Source organism: Sus scrofa, chromosome 6 (assembly GCF_000003025.6).
Source record: "Sus scrofa isolate TJ Tabasco breed Duroc chromosome 6, Sscrofa11.1, whole genome shotgun sequence".
In the NCBI taxonomy this organism is placed as follows: Eukaryota; Metazoa; Chordata; class Mammalia; order Artiodactyla; family Suidae; genus Sus; species Sus scrofa.
In genome coordinates, this window is record NC_010448.4 from 135,992,086 (window position 1) to 136,015,036 (window position 22,951).

Consider the following 22,951-nt stretch of genomic DNA (forward strand, 5'->3'; position numbering starts at 1 on the left):
GCTGAGACAAGGGGAGGACCATGGCACTGCAGGGGATGGACTCCAGTGCCTTCTAAGAGCCAGGCTGGTGATGTGAAGGCAAGCTCCTGGCTAGGATGGGAGTTGGGCGCTGCTGTGAACCAGAGAGCACCTACCCTGTCTAGTACCAGCTGCATTACCAAGATGCAGGAATGGGGACTGGGAGCTATCAAATCTCCACAGGTTTCCAGACAAGCTAGAAATCTGCTTTTCAATAGGCAATCTCCAAATATTAGCATTTGATACACTGGAAAAACAACTGTTTGAAGCCCACATGCAGCCTGAGGGCTGCCAGTTCGTGACCTCCAGCTGATAGAAAGCTAGTGGTCTTGACTATGTGTGTCCCCATCCTTGGAATCCTAGCTCTGACTTCGCTCACTGGTGGCTTTAGGCAGGTTACTTGTCTAAACTTAAGTTGCCGTACCTGTGACATGGAATTAACAATAGCTACAGTTGGGGAGTGAAGTTTAGATAACTTGATACAATCAATTATAAAATACATGCATTCAAATATAAATTGCTAGAAACAATCCACGTTGCTTGCACCAAAACCAGAATAAAAAGTATAAGAAAAGTGGAAAAATAAGGTCAGCTGAACACCGGTTGGCATCTATAAATACAATAGGAAGTAAAAATCCGGATCTGTCAGGTATTTGGGTCACAGACACATAACACACTTTCTTTAATTACACTTGGAAGAAAGCCAACCCGCATTATCATCAAGCAAGTCCTGCACAAGTGCCAATCAAGGCGGCCGGAGGCAGTAAACCACTCCTCACATGAAAATCACAGGGACATGGAGGTGTAACCGAGCAGGACCCTCCCCAGAGTGGATCCCCCCACACTCATGGCCTCCACTCGCCTTTTTATCTACAGAAAAACTTTAGCCGAAGGACCAATTTAATCAGAGAAGTGAAAAAAATATACAGAGAAAAAATAAAACAGTCATAATAATTTGGCCACTCAACAAAGTCAAGGTCCTTCTGTTCTTCAAAGACTATAGATGATATTCTGAGCCATGTCCTTGAAGCTGTTTGGCAGGTGTTGAAGCCCCCACTGGTGGAAGAATCAACTGTACGCTGCCCACAAGCATGTAAACCCAGACTGGTGGGAATCAGAAGGTGGATGATGCTGACTCCCAGTTTCCTTGCCACCCACCAACCAGGAAAATGTCCATGAGCTGATCATGCCCTGCCCCTCAAACACTATAAGACTCCTCACTCCCCCTTCCAAGGGTGGGGGGCATAGTCCTTGAGGACTAGCCTTTGTTCCTCCCTTTGCCTGGCCATTGAAGCTACTTTTTCTGTTTCCTAAAACTCTGTCTCCATGTTTCTATTTGAGAGTAGTGTTCAGAGGCAGCTGCTATTTTGACAACAGATGCATACGCTTAGCCAGGAAAGGAAAGGAGGCAGCTCTGTGGGACCACTCCCAAAGGAGAAACTGGGAGGAAACTGGGTGAAATCAAGAGGATACACAGAATGGAAAGTCTGGATTTTGTTCACATATGCAGATGCACAGTGACAACACCACCACTGATCACTGAGCATCTAAGTGCTTCTGTCCTGCAATGTGAATGTCCCAGGACTCTCACTGATAGATCACTGGAGTGGTAACAGCCATTTTTAGCAGCAGAAAAATGTCTTCTACCTGAGTCTCACCTGCAACCTCCAAACATAAAATCAAGCAGAGCCGTTCTGGTTGCCTTCACACCTCAAGGTAGCCTCTAAGGATTCTATCAGTCAATTTGAAAAACAGTCTCAGAAGGAACCTGCAGGCCCTTTTGCCCTCAAAGCCTCTGACAAAAAGGAGGGAAGAGTTGGTGGGGGCACCTACGAGGATACATCTACAGAATGTTTATCTTCAACGTGTCCAGTAGTAATAACCACTTCCTGCTGTTGAGCGGTTACCATGAACCAGGCACTGTGCTAAGACAGGCACTTGATCTTATTTAATCTTTACAATGATCCTGTGAGGTATTATTATCCTCATTCTTCAAAGGAAAACACTGAAGCCTCAAGAGTGTCAGTAAAGTAGCTCAACATACAGAGTAAATAAGAGTCCAAACCTTTCGTAACCAACTCCACTGATTTAGATGAGGAGCTGAAAAACTGAACTCAAGATCACTTTTCAAGCAGTCACTTGAATTTTTCCTTTTCAGGATATCCATGACACTAATTTTTATTTTCCACTTCCAGTCAACAAATATTTAATGCGACCCAATGTAGTAAAGGAATGTGCTAAGTTAGCAGGGCAGGTGTGGTGGTCGTGGAGGTGGGAAAGGTGAGAAAGGAAGATAAATAGAAAGAAATTTACAGCATCAATGAGACAGAGAACAGGACAGAATACTGTCTGAGGGGAGAGAAAGACAGAGGGAGAGACACACAAACAATAATTCCACAAAGATCAATTGAGCACTAAGGAGAATTGGTTAGAAAAGAGGTAGCTCATTCATAAAAGCAGGGAAATTAGGAACAAGTTAACAAAAATGTACAAGACTTTTCCATGGAAAACTATAAACTTTTACTTGCTGAAGAACATAAAACAAGAACCGAATGAATGGAGTAATACAGCAATGTTCATGGATGGAAATATATCAGTTCTTTGAAAACAAATCTTTATATAATCTAATCTATATTTAAATTCAAATAAAAATCTCTACAATTTTTAATGAGTCTTACAAATTGATTCTAAAATCCATAAAGAGAAAATGCACAGGTGTAGCCAATTTAGGAAAGAAGCAAGGAGGGACTATCCTTCAGGCATGTGGGTATAATTTAGAGTTCCTTGCCTGAAATCATGATATTGATAGAGAAACACATAAACAGAAAAAACAAGTGAGGAGAGAAGCCATGTAGCAGACTCATGTCTCTCCAGGAAGAAGTCACTTTAGAGAGGAAAAGATGCACTAGTCTACACATGATTTTTGGACCACTGGATGTGTTTTTCATTTTCATTTAAGACATACAACAATAAAATTCACACTATACACACCAATTAAAGCAGATAGAATAAATAATTACCTGAAACTTCAAACAAAACTAAAAATAGCTAGAAAACTAAAATATTTTTAAGAGTATAGGGAGTTGAGAGTTCCCGTCATGGCGCAGTGGTTAACGGATCCGACTAGGAACCATGAGGTTGCGGGTTTGATCCCTGCCCTTGCTCAGTGGGTTAAGGATACAGCATTGCCGTGAGCTGTGGTGTAGGTTGCAGACGTGGCTCGGATCCTGCGTTGCTCTGGCTCTGGCTCTGGCGTAGGCTGGCGGCTACAGCTCCGATTGGACCCCTAGCCTGGGAACCTCCATATGCCATGGAAGCAGCCCAAAAAAAGGCAAAAAAAAAAAAAAAAAAGAAAGAAAAAAGGACTATAGGGAGTGATCTACCTTTAAGATCTAAATGTAGAAGTTCCCCGTTGTGGCTCAGCAGGTTAAGAATCTGACTAGTATCCAAGAGGATGCAAGTTTGATCCCTGGGCTCACTCAGTGGGTTCAGGATCTGGCATTGCTGTGGCTGTGGTGCAGAGCCACAGCTACACCTCTGATTAGATCCCTAGTCTGGGAACTTTCATATGCTGCAGGTGCGGCTCTAAAAAGATTCCCCCCCCCCAAAAAAAAATCTAAATGTAGAAGTCAAAAGGAAAGTAATGACACATTTACCACATTTAAACTGAAAACTTATGTAGACAAAAATTGAGCATGATTCTGTCTATTTCTCAAACATGATTTAGAAAAATGTAAGTGGAAGAAAATATGGTCAAGATACATAACAAAGAATTAGAATCATGAATGTCCAAATCACTAATTAAAAAATCAAGCAATTCAAGCATCCAAAGTTATGTTTGGGTAATTCTCAAAAGAGGCGATACAAATGGCCACTAAAGTTTTTTTTTTAAAAAATGTTTTAGTTCACTAGTGATTAGGAGAATACAAATTAAAACAGCAAAACAAAAACACTTCTAATCTATCAGGTAGCCTAAAGTAAAACTATTTGAAACTAAGTATTGGTGAGATCAGGGAAAGAGGAAAGAAGTAGTTATAAATTCATAAGGTCACTTTTTAATAACATTTCAACAAACTTTAAAATATAGATTTAAAATTAGGCACACATACACAGTTTCCTTCTACCGTAGAAAATCCATTTCTAGAAATATTCCTGAGATACGCTATGGGATATGTATACAAGGATATTGACCACAGTGTTACTGGTAATAGCTGTAATTTCAAAGCAACCTGAAATCACTCGCAAAATATGACATTTATAGAATGTAACATAAGGAAACAATTATAAGAAGGAGCTTGGTCTACATGTATTAAAACAGAGCTCAAAAACAACACACAGGGAAAAGACGCAAGTTCTGAGATGATATAAATAGCATTAGGAAGAGGAACTAGCAAGAGCAGGTCACGGGGAGGAATAAGTAGCCCAGCATGTAGAATGCATGTGTAGATACATAAAAATATAGAAAATTAGCTGGGGCCAGAAAGCTGAATGCATTGTTAATTACTGTCAGTTTTTTAAAAAATAGATTTGGTGTAGACTTTCCACCTTCATTTTCAATAACAGCACCATGAAGTTCTTACTGGTTTCGCTGTTTGGTTAATAAATCCTCAGAACAGAAATTGAGCTTTTCTCCCCACTCCAAGCCCATGGAACATGAAACTCTATAGCCTTTAAAAACCACCTTGCTTGGGCTCTGACTATGGACCAAACCATCTACAGCAATCTTGGCCATGGAGTATGTTTGGTTGGTGATAAAGAGATCTAACACTTTCCATTCCTGCCAAACTTGGTTCCTTTCCCCTCATCAACCTGTTTTCTCTTTTCAACAATCAGGCCAAAGGCGAGAGGAAATGTTTCAGAGAGGAAGTCCTATAAAATGCAAGGAGGGGAACCAGGGCTATGCTGCGGGGGATGAGGAGAGTCGACCCCTCCCCTCTCACTGGGCGGGCCTGATGCTCAGCTCCGGCTGAAAAGTAAGGATGGGAAGGAAAGACGGGACACAGCCATGTCGCTGGTCGTGCAAAGTACTGGCTGTGTCTCAAGAACTGTTTTCCCTTCTTCAATAACTGCTCTGTAGCCGGGCCCATGTCTGACCATGTGACTCCACGCCCAACCTTCCTGATAGGATGCAACCATGCAACTTAAGTTCTCATCAGGGATGTGACGTGCTCTGTGCTGTCCTGGGGTCTGGGACTTCCAACATTGCACACATACCTTCTGCACGCTTCTCCCTCTCCCAACCACCTGGAAATAACCATGGTGGCGACCCAGCTTTCACCATGCAGATGTCACCCCTGTCCCAGGGCAATGGTTGTCCAAGGGTGCTCTTGAGACCCCTGGGGATCACTGAGACCCTTTCATGGAGGACAGAGGCCAAAACTATTTTCATACTAACACTGAGCAATTCTGTGACTTTTTCACTCTCATTCCCTCACAAACATACGGAAGTTTTCCAGTGGCTACATGATGTGTGATATTACAGCAGGTGGAATGCAAAAGCAGACATAAGAATCCAACTCTCTCCCATGAAGCTAAAAATTAAAGAGATGTGCAAAAATGTAAAGCCATGCTTCTTCTATCATCATTTTTTTTTTGGCTCTGGAAAATAGGGTTACTTTTCATAAAAACGTGTTATCTCTGTTAAAACTTACGGATTTACTGTTATTTTAAATGACTTAATATTTAAAATTTTCCTTTTCAATTTCTCATATGCTAAATACAAATATCTATAGTCCAGCAAATGAAAGCTTTTTGAGTTCTTTAATAATTTTTAAAAGTGTAAAGAGGTCTTATGACCCAAAAACTTTGAGAACCACTTCCCTATGGTTTGGAGGAACAAAACTTGGAAAGAACCTGCATCAGTGAGAAAATGTGAGGCTGAAGCTGTGAATGAAAGAGCACCCTCACTCATGGTGAGGCTGTCACATACAAGGGAAATAAGTTTCTGTGTTAAGCCACTGAATCATTGTGTCTTTTTATTCTAGCATATTGGATTTACTCCAAATAATACAACAGTCATATGAAGAGGATGCTACTACATCAAAAACTAAAATACATGGTATCAGTTTTCTTGAGCAGTAAGGGCACAGATATTTTAGACTGTAAGTTGACCCCTTGTTACACAGTTGTAAAATAATTGGTGTAACTATTGTGATCACTTGGAAGGCTGATCATGTTCCTATGGAGCCCATAGCTGGGGAGGAAACGGCTAGAAAGAGCTAGAATGTTAGTATATGTTGACGGGTTTCTGTTGTGTTTGGCAACATATGATAAGATCAACTCAAGAAAGGACTAACCAATTGGTAAGCAGATGAAGAGAAAAAAGTCTCCTGTAATTTAAGACATCTCAAGATTGAAAGAGCCAACTGCTTCTATACCTCCAGACAGCAGAAGATATGACTAAAGTTGCTCAAAGGACTCCGATTTACTACCCACCTCCGTCCAAAAATAGGGACCCAGCCTTACCGCAAAACCCAGACTAAGGATGTTGCCTTCTCACCCAAGCCTGTTGCTTTAGATGGCCTCAAAGTGACCGCCATCAAAATGAGAAAACAAACAAACAAAGAAGCTAATAATCTACATCCAGACAAGAACTCTGAAAGTCGTTACAGGTATGTGGAACGAACTAGAAGCCAAAAGAGCAGAAGCTTACCAAAGCAACAATAAGCCTAGCCAGACAACGCTTGTGGTTTTTTTCCACACTTAAAAGGGCTTCCAAGGAGGGCACGGTCTCCAACAAATCACTTTGATGTGATCATGCAGAATAACGGGCAATCAAGAGACCTTCTCAGAGGGACAAGGGCTTCAGAAGAGAACAGGCCAAGAGTTACTCCTGGAGAGAGAACACGGAGCTGCCAATGCGCTAACCCAGGAAATGACTCTATTCCAGGGGAATCCCTGCTTTGCAGGATTTATCTGCTCTGGTTCAGGATTGATCATATACATTGCCAAATTCCCTTTCCTGAAGAGGAGCCTTCATTTTGCCTCTCCTGGTCTTGCTCCTCTGTGGTTTATTGTTGACACGGAAAGAAGACAACTTGAGATGTTTAGTCTGCAGGTGGCTGCGATGAGGAGTTAACTCTGGACATAACGGAGAGAACGAGACATCAAGTAGAGATGGTTGACTTTTGAACTAGATGATGGGCTGCTGTTTTTGTGAAATGAGTGAGCACATTCTATATGTGGGAAGAAGGAGCAGGCAAATCTTTGGATGATCAGAGGGGCAAATTGAGGTAGACGCTGTTTGTCAGTTCTCTCGTCCTTCCACAGTCGTAGAACTGTAGCCAGGCACCTGGCTGCCCAGCTGGACCAAACTTGCCGGCCTGCCTCACAATTACAACACATCCACATTCTCAATGACACCGTGTGAGGAGAACTGATGGAGGCCACTTCTGGAACTGGGACTTCAGACCTTCACGTTCTCTTCCCCTTACATGCCCACTGGAACCCCTCTGTGATGACAACCCTGCTTTGATGATACGGACGACGATGGCGTCCTAAGAGATGCAGAGCAACAACTTGGAAGGAACCCTCCAAACTCCCCAGTCAATCAGGACTGTTAACATGGACACTATTCCCTATGAGAAAAAATACGCTTCTTTGCCCAACTACGCGTTAGGTTTTTGGTTTGTTTTTTGTTTTTTTGAGTTTCGGTTTTTTTTTTTTTTGTCTTTTTGCCTTTTCTGGGGCCGCTCCTGCGGCATATGGAGGTTCCCAAGCTAGAGGTTGAATCGGAGCTGCAGCTGCCTGCCTACACCAGAGCCACAGCAATGCGGGATCCGAGCCACATCTGCGACCTACACCTCAGCTCACGGCAACGCCAGATCCTTAACCCACTGAGCAAGGCCAGGGATCAAACCTGCAACCTCATGGTTCCTAGTCAGATTCATTAACCACTGAGCCACGACGGGAACTCCCATGTTAGGTCTTTTTGTTACAATGGTCTTACTATCACTAGTGTACGGCTGATGTCAGAAATCCATCTCTTTGTACCCTCTGGACCTGTGAGGGAGTCTTGAGGGAAACGTTCTGTATATGTGTTTATACGTGTCCACACGTGTAGTAAAAAGTAGGTGGTTAAAGAAAAATTTTGAGGGAGTTCCCGTTGTGGCTCCGCAAGGTAACAGTCCCGAATAGGATCCATGAAGACACGGGTTTGATCCCGGGCCTCACTCAGTGGGTTAGGATCCCACAGTGCCGTGAGCCGTGGTGTGGGTCGCAGACACGGCTTGGATCTGGCGTTGCTATGGCTGCGGCTCCATTTCAACCCCTGCCTGGGAGCTTCCATATGCCACAGATGAGGCCCTAAAAAAAGAAAAGAAAAAAGAAAACCTTTGGGGAGTGTAGTGTAATAAAAATATCTACTTAGTATTTGTCCTGGATTCTGGTTCCTGGCACAGAGCTTCTAAAACACTTGGCATTTCCGGAGGGACAGGAGTGTCTTTTGTTGCTCATCATTAGCACCTTCTGACTACATGTGAGTTCAAGCTAAACAGGTGACTCAGGGAAGGGCCCCCGAATAGTGTCAAGATAGGGCTGGTGGCCAGAAAGACCAAACGTGAGATTCGAAGGTGGGCAGGTTCGGTCTTCCTTCCCAGACTCCAGGGAGGGTGTCAAGGATTTGGAGACTGGGTTATAAAACCCTTGAGCGATGAGGTCTGGAGCCCTTTTGGGTTTGCGAACATCCTGACATGCTGGGAGTGTGGTGCACCCGGAGAGGCCAGGGATATTGTGCTACTCCAATCCCATACCTTGATCTACTTCCATTTAGCTGTTCCATGAGTTGTATTTTTTCTAAGAAGCCAGTAAAGATAAGTAAAGCATTTTCCTGAGTTCTGCGTGTCAGTCTAGTGAATTGTCAAACCTGAGGGGGGTGTCGTGGAAATGTCTAAACATAGCTGGTTGGACAGAAGTATGGGTTGCCCTGGGACTTTTGAATGATGTCTGAAGTTGAGGGAGTGGGGGTGGCAGTCATGTGGGACTGAGCCTTAACCTGTACCATCTGCACTAACTCTGCATATTTAGTGACAGAGTTGAATTCAATTATTGGACATCTAGTTAGTGTCAGAGGATTGGAGAATTAGTATAGAAACCACCCCACCCCCCATTTGGTGCCAGAAGAGGTACCAGAAAAAAAGACACCCCAGGAGCTTAAGGCTACATGGGGTGTGGTATAATTGGGGCGGACCCAAATACTTGGCTTTACATCAACTCTTCAGCTCTGCCCCTGTCCTCTCTGAACAATGGCAGCATCGACCTCAGGCACCACCACACTGCCTGCAGTGGGCAAGACCCTCCAGGCCACCACAATGCCAAGATGGTAAGTTGGACCAAAAGTTCACGTTGTGCATGTACAACGAACACGTACGAAGCCTCAGAAATGTGGCTGAGAGTGGTCAATGCAGGCGACTGAATGTTCTACAGGGAGATCCCAGACCATCTTCTAGAACTTGCTAACAGGTGTCCCCAAACCAATACTGTGACCTTTCACCCAGTGTGGTAAAGGGTCATCACTCATGTCCAGGCTATAGGAGAGAAACTGGAGAGTGATCAGGTGTCCACAGAGAGTTGTTGAGGAATTATGCATTTCCTGCCTCTTCTCGGCTATTTCCCCCGCTGCTGAAATTCTTCCAGGATTCAGGTTTCCGAGCCTGAACCAGACCCAAGCTGAGGATAGCAGACATATGTGAAACTGAATGAGAAACTTAACTTTTTTTTTTTTTTTTTTTTTTGTCTTTTTGCCATTTCTTGGGCCGCTCACGCGGCATATGGAGGTTCCCAGGCTAGGGGTCTAATTGGAGCTGTAGCCACCAGCCTACGCCAGAGCCACAGCAACGCAGGATCCGAGCCACGTCTGCAACCTACACCACAGCTCACGGCAACGCCGGATCGTTAACCCACTGAGCAAGGGCAGGGATCGAACCCGCAACCTCATGGTTCCTAGTCGGGTTCGTTAACCACTGCGCCACGACGGGAACTCCGAGAAACTTAACTTTTGATTTCTATTGGACTGGGCTTGCTAATTAAAATTTTTTTCCAGCTTTATTGAGATATAATTGAGGACTGGGCTTTTTTTATTTTTTGTCTTTTTGTCCTTTTAGGGCTGCTTCTGTGGCATATGGAGGTTCCCAAGCTAGGGGTCTAATTGGGGCTGTAGCCGCTGGCCTACGCCAGAGCCACAGCATCACCAGATCTGAGCCGCATCTGCAACCTACACCACAGCTCACGGCAACGCCGGATCCTTAACCCACTGAGCAAGGATAGGAATCGAACCTGCAACTTTATGGTTCCTAGTCGGATTCGTTAACCACTGAGACACGACAGGAACTCCATCTGCTACTCTTTTAAAGTGACCAGGAAAAGTATAGGATCTGCCTGAGTTATTATCTGGGAGAGAAGTGAGAGATTCAGAGCATGTTTGAAAGGCAATAGAGGGAAAGAATCACGTAGCTTTCCTGCTTGTGCGCACTAAGTGCGTTTCATTCAATATGTAGGGTAGACCAGGACTGGGTGTGAATTCCTGCCTGCTTGGCTATCGTGCTTCCACCATAGCCGTGAATCACGTGGAATGGCTGACATAGTACACATTTTCAACAGCAATATCACTTGATGGCAATAGCAACAACAAATAATTGATTTTTTTCTAGTTTTTCTCTCCTCAAGGCCAGAGCAATTAGAACCAAGCCCTTCAGCTGGGTAAGCACCAGAGCTTCCGGACTTCCTGTAGGAAGGAGAAACTGGGGAGAGGAGAAAAACATTCCAGCAGCATCCCCCCAAAGTGAATGTCAATATTCAAAGACAGGTTTCATGAAACCACCTCCTGGCCTTGAACTACTTAACTCAACTTCTTTTATATGAGACATACATTGACAACTTATTTGACTTAGTCTTCTTTGATAATAACTGTTATGTCAACTGCTTCTCTAAATAACAAAATAAACAAATTTGAAGAAAAGTGGGCAAAGGAAAGCAGGCATTCGCACAAGCAAGAAATACACATGGTCAATTAAGTTTCTGAAAATATACTTAACCTTAGAAATAACTCAATAAACATAAAAAATGAAATACAGTTTCTTACTTACCAGGTTGGCAAACATTTTAAATATGAATTATATCTGGTTGGAAAAGGTCTGGAGAAATATACTGTTATTCAACAGTGATAGCACCATGACTTGGAAAAGCCTTTTTGGTGAAAGTTTGAAATAGCTATGAAAAGTAAAACTGCATTTGTAAATGAGCAAGCACACAGAGCCATGCATGGGTGTATGTGTAAGAGTGTAATGTAAAGAAAAATGCCTGGAGTTCCCATCGTGGCTCCGTGGTTAATGAAACTGACTAGGAACCATGAGGTTGCAGGTTTAAACCCTGGCCTTGCTCAGTGGGTTAAGGATCTGGTGTTGCCGTGAGCTGTGGTGTAGGTCACAGACGCGGCTTGAATCCTGCATTGCTATAGCTCTGGTGTAGGCCGCAGGTGCACATGCTGCAGGTGCAGCGCTAGAAAATACAAAAAAAAAAAAAAAAAAAAAAAAAAAAAGCCTGGAAAAATACACAATAAGCTTAACGGTATTTCTATTCCTCAGTATAAGACAGGCAATGGAATAGAAAGAGGGTATTAATGGATATTCACATTTTACGCCAGGGCTTAAAATGTTATTTTTGTAATTCAGCATTATAAATGAAAAATTAGTCCCCCTAGTTTTTCAAAGATTAAATAGATATAGAAAATATTTTAAATGATGTACTTCCTTTTAAAATAGGTTGCTGGGTATTCAGCAGGCATAGTCTACTCAATTTGAGTACATTTTGACAAATTGAACCCTACCTTATTATAGGTAGTGGCTTAGTATGTCATACCCCAGTGAAGAGGGGTTCTTTAGCAGGTGACACTGTAATGGTAGGGTGACATTGTCCATCCCTGGGCTGTACTGGATAAAGCTTGTTTTTAAGTAATTAAAGATTAAAAAAATACAATCTTAGGGAAAATATTTTGAAATAAAGGTTAGAGAGATTTATATTTTTCAATAAAAAATAATGAATGCTATTATTAGTTTTTATCTTTTCTTTTTGGCAGAGACTGTCTTCAATGTTTAAGCCTGGGTGCCAAGGAAAAGACCTTCTGCCAACCCATACTAATGCACTTGCCCATTTTCAGGCCAGCATTCATTCAAAATAACAGCAAGTCTTCCAAGAAATATATATTAATCTCAAAGTTTTAAGCAAAAAATGTAGGTCATTTAAAATATTAAGGAGACATTCTTACTTGGTCCTCAAAAGACAGAGCCTGGGCAACATCTCTTGGAAACCCGTCAATAACAATGCCCACTTCGTCAGGCATTTGCATCAGTTTTTGTTTTATCTCTGTAATCGTTGTTTCCTTTTTTAAAGAAAAAAGATGAAAAATTAGAGTGAAACTTACACTCACAGTGAGTACAGAAATCTTTGTAGAATAGAAGCACATTATACAGCAGTACCTGTGGGGCCAATTCTCCAGTTGTAATTATTTTGGCAATAAGACTCCATTTCCTATTGCTGCTGGTACTGTGGATCTTCTTCCTTAATAGTTCTCCCACCGAAATGTACTGAAATCCATAACGCTCTGCAATTTTCAAACTTTGAGTACCCTTTCCACTTCCTGGACCACCTGTCAGTTAAAAACAGGTAAACCTGTGACCTTCTGATGATGTAAGAAACACCCTTTTAAACAACCATCTTCACCTTGAGTTGCAGAGTCTAGACCAGTACAAGAACAGAAACTGTTCTACCTGGATCATTCTCACTGCTTCCACTGAAGGCAGAGCAAGAGTAGACTCAGCCAAGGAAAGAGTAAAATTGAGATGGACTCTATTAGATCAAAGAGACATTTTTTCCTTTACCAATTTTAGCAAACAACTAATTTTAAAAATTGAATAATGCAGTTGGAAGCAACAGTCTCCATTTTGCTGTGTAAGCTCTAATAATCATTTTTTCTCTTGGTAATCAAAGGAAAATCTATGACCTATAAAAGACAATGATCATAATGACAGAGATGTGTTACATGCCAACAAAGAGTTAATGTGAAGTTTTGTGAAAAGGAACAATTCGTTTTAACCAAAGGCACACCAATATTGACATAGCTTATTTAAATCTTTTTTTTGAGCTGTCTGCTCATGCATCTCCTTGCCTTATCTTCTTGAAGTTTAAAAGAAATCTCACACAATAAATATGCGGAATGAATGGAAGATGTCTTTAAAGTGAAATGATTTCACAGAACTCATGACAATTTTTGACTTTGTGATACGTTAGTATGAATAATAAATACTTAGCAACATAATTTATCACTAATCATTGGTGACTGACATTATTTTTTAAAAGCATGAGCACTAAAATAACAGATAATAATAAAATGTGTGCCTCAGATCTTGTTTCTAAACAACATTACATTATTTTAATTTATATTTCTAGACAACCTAAACTAATCAGACTCTAAAGTCAGCAAATTTCAAAATAAAGCACATAACAATCAGGCTAGTCTGGTTTGTTATTTGTTGGCAGTTATAAAAATAAAACATTTTCAAGTACTTAATCATAGATGATTGACCACAAAGTATTTTTAAAAGTCAATTTATAATAAGTAATGAACTGTTTTAGGTAATATTCATTGAAATATAATTGATTAAGCAATATTGAAAATAAAAATTCAATAGAAAAGTGAGTTGATGTTCTCCCTACTAATTCAACTTATCAAGTTTTTTGGGGAGTAGAAATCATTTTACATATCATTATTTTATTATTTTTCAATGAATTTGTTCATTTAATTGGTTTCTGCATTGCATAACAATGTGTGTTTGCATTCAAATTGAGGGACTAGAGATCCAAAAGATTTTTTCAAATCACAATTAATCACTGAAAAAAATGTTTACAAACCATTGCCATATGCTTTTTTTTTACTGAAGCACATATCATTATTTAGTACATATTTTTATTCTTGTCACAAATAACATAAGTAGAAAAGTGTTTGTTTTGCTTTATTTTGTTTTTTGTAATTAGAGTTCTGAGCAAGTGGACTTGGTTGGCGAGGGCTTATTTCTTCCGTAAAAATTTTAATGTGCAGAATTCTAAGATCAAGTCATATATGGAGACCCTTTCCTTAATCCCGATGCCAATGCACCTAATAAAACTGGCTTTTGCCTTTTCACAGTTTTATTAAACTAAGGATAGAAATTTCTTTACATTTTTGACATTCTTTTTCTAGAAATTCTACCCAATCCTATTAGACTTAATATTATAAATGACTAGGAGATTAATGTCATTACTTTCCAAATCAAAAGTAAGTTTTGGTTCCAAATAACTGCTTTTGGCCTCTTAAGCCATGGTCAAACTGTGGATTGGCTTGAAGAAAAAAAAAATTACATGACCAGCACCATCAGCAAGTTCAAATTGATTTGCTCTCTGAAGAATGCAAGTTATCTTTTATAAACTGTATTTCCATACTTGATCTCACAAATCATCAAAATAAGAGATTATAAATTCTACTGGATTAAATTCAAACATGCTAAGAAAGTTATGGCACTTCCAGGAAAACAAAATATAAAATGGAGCCAGTAGCAGACAATAGCAACAAAAAAGATTAGCACAACTGACAGAGAATAGCATTAATTTATTGGATGAGCTAGAAGCTTCCTAACAAATGAATCTCTGGGCTCACTAAAACCAGAGTGAGTTTAATTTTGTTATATTTCTTTATCTCTACTACTTATAAATATTAGGATCCATATAACTCTTAGATTTTATGATTATGCTAACATAAGAGATTCATTCATATCTGTGCCAAGAAGACCAACTTTTTATTTTTATTTATTTATTTATTTTTTGTCTTTTTGCTATTCTTTGGGCCGCTCCCGAGGCATATAGAGGTTTCCAGGCTAGGGGTCCAATCGGAGCTGTAGCTGCCAGCCTACGCCAGAGCCACAGCAACGAGGGATCCGAGCCCCGTCTGCAACCTACACCACAGCTCACGGCAACACTGGATCGTTAACCCACTAAGCAAGGGCAGGGACCGAACCCGCAACCTCATGGTTCCTAGTCGGATTCGTTAACCACTGCGCCACGATGGGAACTCCAGGAAGACCAACTTTTTAAAAGAAATTCAGTGTTGCCAGAAGGGATATTTTGTTTATTTGGATGTAACACCATATACCAAATGGTCAGAATTAATAAAAATTTGTAAAGTTCAGCACAGTTATTTTATAATTACTCAAGTCATAAAATTGCCCCAATTTTCTCAGATAATCCAAGGTTCAGCTTCTTCTGTTTTCTGTTATCTCAATCCTCTAAAAGTAATTTACACTCATTGGTTCTGCATCATTCTTGTAATATGTAAAATGTTACAACACATCAAGTAAGTCTAAAGCCAAAATCACATGCTTGGGAGGCAAACTGATTTTACTGAGTGAAGAAAAACTGGAAGGGGAGAAGGTTTAAGCATTTATATCTTTTCCATAGATCTTAGTTTACTGAAATGTTTTAATCATTCTCATATAAAATTCACAATGCACAAAAATTCATATAAATGTGCTGTTTCATGCAAGAGCAACCTGGTATTATAACTTTTTCATGGACAATTAAGCCTTCACTTGTTCTTCCTTTTAATAATCACCAATACTTTACCAACAATAAGAAAAACAATATTGAAAGAATGTCTCATCATAAAATGATGGAATAATTTCCAATTATTCTTCACCTGCAGCTCTGTCTTTTAACAAAGCATTTCCTTGTCTTCTAGGTAAGCACCCTAGCTTTTTAAGCCACGCACAAGAATTAGAATAGATAGAGATTTATGGAATAATAGTGGCTGCTGTAAGCGATAGGAATATTTTGAGTTTTAGAAGGCTGATTTCTGAACTCTTTTTACAATATTATTTTAAACAATTCAGGGCTAAATATACAGGCAATTTCATTTTCATTACACTTAGAGATATACAAATATCACTCCTTCTAGCCTGGTGCACTTAAATTCTTTTTAAGCTTGGCAGTTTATTTGCAAGTCTTTTCCCCCCCTTGTCATCATCATTACATCGTTTAGAAGCAATACTTCTTTGCTTGGGGGCTGTACGCATTTGGCCTTCTGTTAACAGTTACTGGGTAGAATAGCTTTGAATATCTCACACTAGATTTTTGCTTCTGGTCATCTCTGAAAGCTGAGTCAAATGGAAAGTGAGACCATGACCACATATGTTGCATATTCACAGCCCTCTTCATAAGTTTTATAGCTTTTGAGAAAATTAGAATTTTCAAGAGTAGTCAAAAATGCATTTTGCAAAAATGCTTAAAACACTGTCAACATCTATTCCTTGTGAAATGGCATCAGACTGATATTTTTCATAGTCAATATAAGATTCTTAGTGGCAATTTTAAAAATGAACTATCATCCTTGTTATTTTGATTAATACTCAGATATTACATGCTGTGTGAAACACTTTCGCTTAGACCTACTTGTCTAAAAACATCAAAACTTAGATTTTATTGTAGGTTCCAGTCTGTCATAAGGCAGATTTGTTTATATCGGTTTCTACCAACATACTGTTATTATTTATTTTTTGTTCTGAGGTTAATAATGAATAAAAATTCAGTTTGTTGAGTTAAGGGGAAAAAGCACATCATATTTAGAAAACACCGAATGGATTCAGTTACCTATGTTAAAATTAATCTGATAAAAACACAAGACAATAAAAATCTTGAAGAGGTTACTTAGTTTTGATTCATTACAGAGACTGTCTATGACATTGTAATGAGATTCTATAACAGTGCCATAGGATTAGATTACATAACTATAACAATTTATATTTTATTGATGATTATGCTAAAAATATTTCCATCTACTCTCTCTTGAGCTTTCATTTCTATTGTTTGTCTTTATCCAACTACGCCTTTGCAAATATGATATATAGTTAACACAATTTTTGAAATGTAAATATGTAAACAAAGTGAATAATAATATGAGAATTTCGCTTTCTGTCCTCATACCTATGACAAGAATGATTTTGGGTCGAGGTCTTGTAGGATCAAAGACCTCATACTCCTCAATTAACTCCGCAGTCTCGGAGAGGTCCGTATCACTTTCTATGGAGAATTGATGGATTGGAGGGAGCCGATCATACCGCCGATATGGAAAGTTTGAATTTTCAGGCATTACTGCAAAAGAGTAAGATAACTTTGAAACGGGAAAAAAAGCACAATAAAATGTTTTTTGCACTAAACAGGTTAGTCTAGGAAAATTAAAAACTAAATGAGTTAGATTTTTCTTCAAATGGAAGACGATTCCCATCCCCTAAAGTGGTCAACAAAGTTTTCCTTAAAGGGCCAGACAGTCAATACTTTGGGCTTAGAGGGATATAGAGGCTCACACTCAACTTGGTGTCCACAGCAGGGAAGCAGTCATAAACAATACATAAACACATGGATGTGCTTGTGTTCCAATAAACCTCTGTTTGGAAAATCAGGCAGGGAGCCAGACTTGAACTCTGGGTCATAGGTTGCCAACCTCTGCCCTGGAGGAATCTTTCTAAGTACTGTCTAGTCTTACATGGTAATTACTAGACTAGATACCTAGTCTTGCTAGGTATACATCCTGGTCTCTTCGAACAGTGCTCCCTAAAGTTGTGTAGCGCACATCTTCATGACTTTGACAACCACATGCAGCTGCTCATGGAGCCAATACTTATTATGCACAATATATTTCATTTATGCATAAATTCAGATACACAGTCACTACAATCCAGGTTCTCTCCTATAGTTCAATGGAATGGCTTGGTGGCCTAATGCACAAAAACTTAAGGCACAAGACAAGTAAAAGAGTAAATGATTTCTACATGTGGGATATCTTTCAACATTATTTATCTTTACTTTGTCAATAATTATTACCTTTAACCTCCTTGATTTAAAAATGTAACTATGAAGATTCAAGCTGATATCTACAATGGCAACAAATGTTTACCATTTATTGTCAGACATGTGAGTGTGCTGAGGATGGTTTGGCATAAAAATACAATGTAGTCCTGTCTTCTCAAGAGTTTACAGACCAGAGCTCATATGCTTATATCTGACAGCAGTGTGTGCACCAGGCAGCATAAGTGCTAAAATGAATATCTCTTAGAGTAACCACCGCATGAGTTCAATGAATGGGTATGTAACATTTGGGATGGAGTGGTGGGAAAGGACTTGCAAAAGAGGTAGAACTCAAACCTCAAAAGACTAGTGCAGGTGATGAAATGTAGAAACAAAACACGACAGTTGGTAGAAAAAACACAAAGACGCAGAGTCAGAAATGCAAATGACACATTCAAGTAAATTAGAGGACAGAGCTGGCAAGCTCAAGTGAGGGAGATGGTCTCAACTAGTTGTTGATTTATTTGGTTCATGGATCAATCCTTCCTTCCTCATCCAGATGAGAATATTGCTGGAGGCACAGAAATTCTCTATCAAACAAGTACCTGCACAAAGGAGATGGGAAACCACCTGGCCTTCCTTGAGAAATTTGGCTAAGGGGACTACTGGACTTGACCATGACATAATGCTCACATCTCCTCTGGGGGTGTGGATCAGGAAGAACTTTCCATTCTCTATCTCTCTCTTTTTTTTTTTTTTTTTTTTTGTCCTTTTGCCTTTTCTAGGGCCGCTCCTGAGGCATATGGAAGTTCTCAGGCTAGGGGTCTAATTGGAGCTGTAGCCCCTGGCCACAGCCACAGCCACAGCCACACGGGATCTGAGCCGCATCTGTGACCTACACCACAGCACAAGGCAACGCCGGATCTTTAACCCACTGAGCAAGGCCAGGGATTGAACCTGCAACCTCATGGTTCCTAGTCAGAGTTGTTAACCACTGTGCTATGATGGGAACTCCTCCATTCTCTTTTGATACAACAAATGAGGTCATTGACTACTGACCCATTGGACTTACTTTAGTTCCACAAAGAGAGTGAAGTAGTCTACAGGTGACAGTGGATATTCTTTTTTTTTTTTTTTTTTTTTTGTCTTTTTACCATTTCTAGGGCCGCTCCTATGGCATATGGAAGTTCCCAGGCTAGGGGTCTAATCGGAGCTGTAGTCACCGGCCACAGCCACAGCCACAGCCACAGCCACAGCCACGCGGAATCTGAGCCGCATCTGTGACCTACACCACAGCACATGGCAACGCAGGGTTCTGAACCCACTGAGCAAGGCCAGGGATTGAACCTGCAACCTCATGGTTCCTAGTCAGAGTCCTTAACCACTGCGCCACGACGGGAACTCCTCCATTCTCTTTTGATACAACAAATGAGGTCATTGACTACTGACCCATTGGACTTACTTTAGTTCCACAAAGAGAGTGAAGTAGTCTACAGGTGACAGTGGATATTCTGTAGAAAATTCTGGGAAGGGCTATGTCAGGAAAGGCACTAACAACAGTATCCTATTCTGCCTTGAAACAGAAATGATTCCCCGACACAGGGCAAAGCTCTGGGTGTTACCCTTGATTACTTTCTTTCACTCTTCATGACTATTCCTGTTGACTTCTCTCCAAAACATATCCCCAGTGCATACATTTTTCTCCGTCTACAGTACCGCAACTCTTCCCAAGTCACCATCATTACCTGGGCTACTACAGTAGACTCTATCATTCTGCTTCCACACCCGGCCTCACAGTCCATTGCCTGAAATGCTCTTCCCTTGTGGGTGCCATGATTGACTGCTTCTTGTCATTCATAGCTCAGCTTCAATGTCCCCTTTATAAGAGGATTTTACTGACCTTTTAATCTAGGGGAGCCACCCAGTGAATTTCAAGGACATCACCTCTAAGAGTACTCTGCACAGCACCTACTGCTTCACCATCTGAGAGGTCTCTTATTCACTCATGGTTCGTCCTCTCCCATTACAGCCAGTTCCATGACAGCAGGGGCCATACCATCTAGATCTCTGTACCTCTGGGAGCTAGAACTGTGCTCAGCACAAAGTTAGTGTCCAATAAATATTTGTTGAGCCAATAACAAAGAGAATGGTCTTGCTGAAATAGATGATGCCATGGAGAAAAGCCAGAAGATGGGTAGGTAGAGTGTGGTCATAACGTGGAGGTCCATGACCATCAGGGTAAAAGGTTGAGCTTTAATCTGGTAGAACGTCAGTGGAGATTTGGGGGGAGGGGGGTAGAGAAATGACATGATTAAACATGAAATGCGTTTTTAGGAAAATGAACCTAGTGATGGTTAGAATGGATCTGAACAGGAAGAAACTAGGAGCAGAAGGAGTAGCAGCCAGGAGGCTGTTAAAGAATTCACAGTGAGACGTGAGGGCTTAGGGGAAGTAAGGGAAACGGAAATGAGTGGCTGGATATGAAGGACATGACTCGGATGGGGATGTGAGTGATGCAGGAAGGTGACAGTTCAAAAACAATTGCCAGGCATCAAGTCTAAAAGAATGAGGAAAGACTGCATTTCAGGTAGTATCTCTCTGCCCTCTCTCTCAGAAATACTGCACTTCTCTCCTTCCTGTCTTTATCATGGCTCTTCCTCTACATCAGGAACTTCTGTTCTCTGTACCCTAGTATACTCTCAAATCTCCTCCAGCCTTCTCTAGCTGACACCCACTCAGCTTTCTGTCTCTGAGTAGTGGCACAACACTTCTTCCAGGAAGCCTACCCTGAACCCTAGCCTTGGTTGGATCCATTGTCTGTTAATATGGTTAGTCCTATAGCATATGGTGTTTCCTAAAGCATCCATTGTACTTCTAATTTATGTCTAATGCCTGACTTCATCTCTACACTGAGAGTTCCATGAGGACAGGTGCCGGGTTTCTTATTTCTTGATGGAAAGAAAGCTTAGTCTTAAAAGAGTGTCTGAGACATAGTAGTACTCAATAAATGGTTATGTTATTGCTCAACTGACTCACTGACTGACTTCATGGACATTAGAAAAAGTGCTGGTTTTGAAGCAAATATGGTATGTTTGGTTTTGGACATGTTGAGTGTAAGATGACAATGAAATGTTCCAAAAGAAAAGCTCGAGGGATATTTGGAGTCATGAGACTCTTACTCATGATATTTATTTGTTCAACTGTATACATATGTCAAAGAAAAAAAATGGATGTTTATCTCACATCTAGAGTACAATGCTTCAGAGAATTGTCAACTAATAATTTATCCTTGCTTTTATCATCTTTTTACTTAGGAAGGTAATGTGCTTAAAATTATTAAAATGTTTCATTTCAGAGAATAATTTTTCATAATAATTACATATTAGCATAGCTATGCCAATATTCCAGAAAAATGCATGAATCACTTATTTCTAGAAGTAATAATAATGCTATAAGTTATAGGGAAGTTAGTAATTTTGTTGATTTCAAAAAGCTATTTTGTAAATCATAGTTAAAACCTACAAAGCACAAATGTGTAAAGCATTTCATAAAATACAATTTTATTAGCCCAGGATAAATCAGTTTAGAAACTATTTTCTATATTTTAGCATAAGTTCCAGATATAGGGCAATGGGAGACAACATTCTTGTCATCATAAGATGTGAAAGGTTCTATTTGATGATTAATTAAAAGATCTCTGAGTGGGAATTCTGGTAAAGTATTAGAAGGTATGGAGATTCTAAAACTAACAAGCAATTTCAGATCTAATGAAAATTAAGCCTACATTGTCCATTCCTATTTTATCTTATCCTGCTAGATCAACAAGAGTTCCAAACTGGTCATCTTTGGTTCGAGTGTAGCCCATAGATGTGTTTCGTTCAGCTTGACATTTTCCCAAAATTTGTGTTTGACTGCCTTTAGACAGTGACTGTTCCTCTAGTTCTGTCTTCTAGCTTGACCACAGTCCCCACCATTCTCTATTACATACTTGGCCTGCTTGGCTTTAAATATAATCTAGTCAAGTAATGGTATAAAATAGAAACATTCAGATTTCGTTTGGTCACAAAATGGTCACTTATATAACCAGCCTAAGAACAGCTTTTCGACTAAGTGAATGTCATATCCTCTTAGACTTAAATTTAAAGATGTACATGAATCCAGTAATACCTACAGTTTGTTAGTGCTTTCAGGTTTGAAAAGAAGTTCCTCCTATTTATCTCACTTGATTTAACAAGAGCATAGAGCATGGATTTGACATTGAGCCAGACTCTAACCAGTGATGACACTTTGGGAAGCAGGTTAGCTCTTTTGGGAAGGTGTATGAACACTTCAAGCTCACAAAAATACCATCTTGTTCACCTAAGCCGTAATTTACTAAGTGGTGTGCTGTGTGGTAACTGGCTAAAAGTACTCTCTTGAGCACCTAAGCCGCAATCACCTTAGTGGTGACTCTGCATAGACAGGGGAGTCTGCTCTTCTCTGGAGATGTTTCTGAGATAATGTTGATTCTACTTTCCCTCTCTGATCATATTTCTTAAAAATCAACACTATGACTTTTCCCGACACCAAGTTCAAATAAAATCTAAGTGGGTCATGAAAACACTATTTCCCCTTGTATTCATTGCAAATAAAATTGTCTCCACTTCAAATTCTGTCCGTATGACTGAAGCTTTTTTTCTGCTACAATTTTTTAGAATGGTTTAAAATTTGCAAATATAATTATCTTGGCCACTGGGAAAGAATTAATTGGTTTCCTCTGATTGGAACTGATTCCATTTTGCACAGACTATTGTACTTCTCAAATTTTATTGGAGCCTAAAAAGCTGCTTGACTGATTGAACTGCAAATTTTGATAAGCATATATTTCAGAAAGCTATCAGAAATACTATGAATTTCCTCTACTAAATTCAGTTCTTAGTTTCAAACTCTTCCTAAAATTGTTTAACAATTTATGCCTCCCATTTCCTTTACAGTACCCTAATACCTCGTCTTGTGCATTGCATTCAGTAGCTCCTAAGGAACTCCTTCTTGAATTAACTAGTAAAGACTTTATTTAGATGCATTCATGCAA

The 22,951-nt window shown here is 40.0% G+C and overlaps 1 protein-coding gene across 3 annotated transcripts in view; it reads right to left on the reverse strand.

Annotated features, from left to right (window-relative positions):
- AK5 (adenylate kinase 5) overlaps positions 1 to 22,951 on the reverse strand; it is a 274,707-nt gene that overhangs the window by 246,207 nt on the left and 5,549 nt on the right. For 2 of the 3 annotated variants that reach the window (XM_021096460.1, XM_013996169.2), the window contains exons 3-5: positions 17,020 to 17,115; positions 12,489 to 12,658; positions 12,278 to 12,391 (exon numbers count right to left, since the gene is read on the reverse strand). In XM_021096460.1, coding sequence (XP_020952119.1) covers positions 12,278 to 12,391; positions 12,489 to 12,658; positions 17,020 to 17,115 — 380 coding nt within the window. Of the gene's footprint in view, positions 1 to 12,277; positions 12,392 to 12,488; positions 12,659 to 17,019; positions 17,188 to 22,951 lie in introns of all 3 variants that reach the window. The other variant, XM_003127921.6, reaches the window with a different exon arrangement.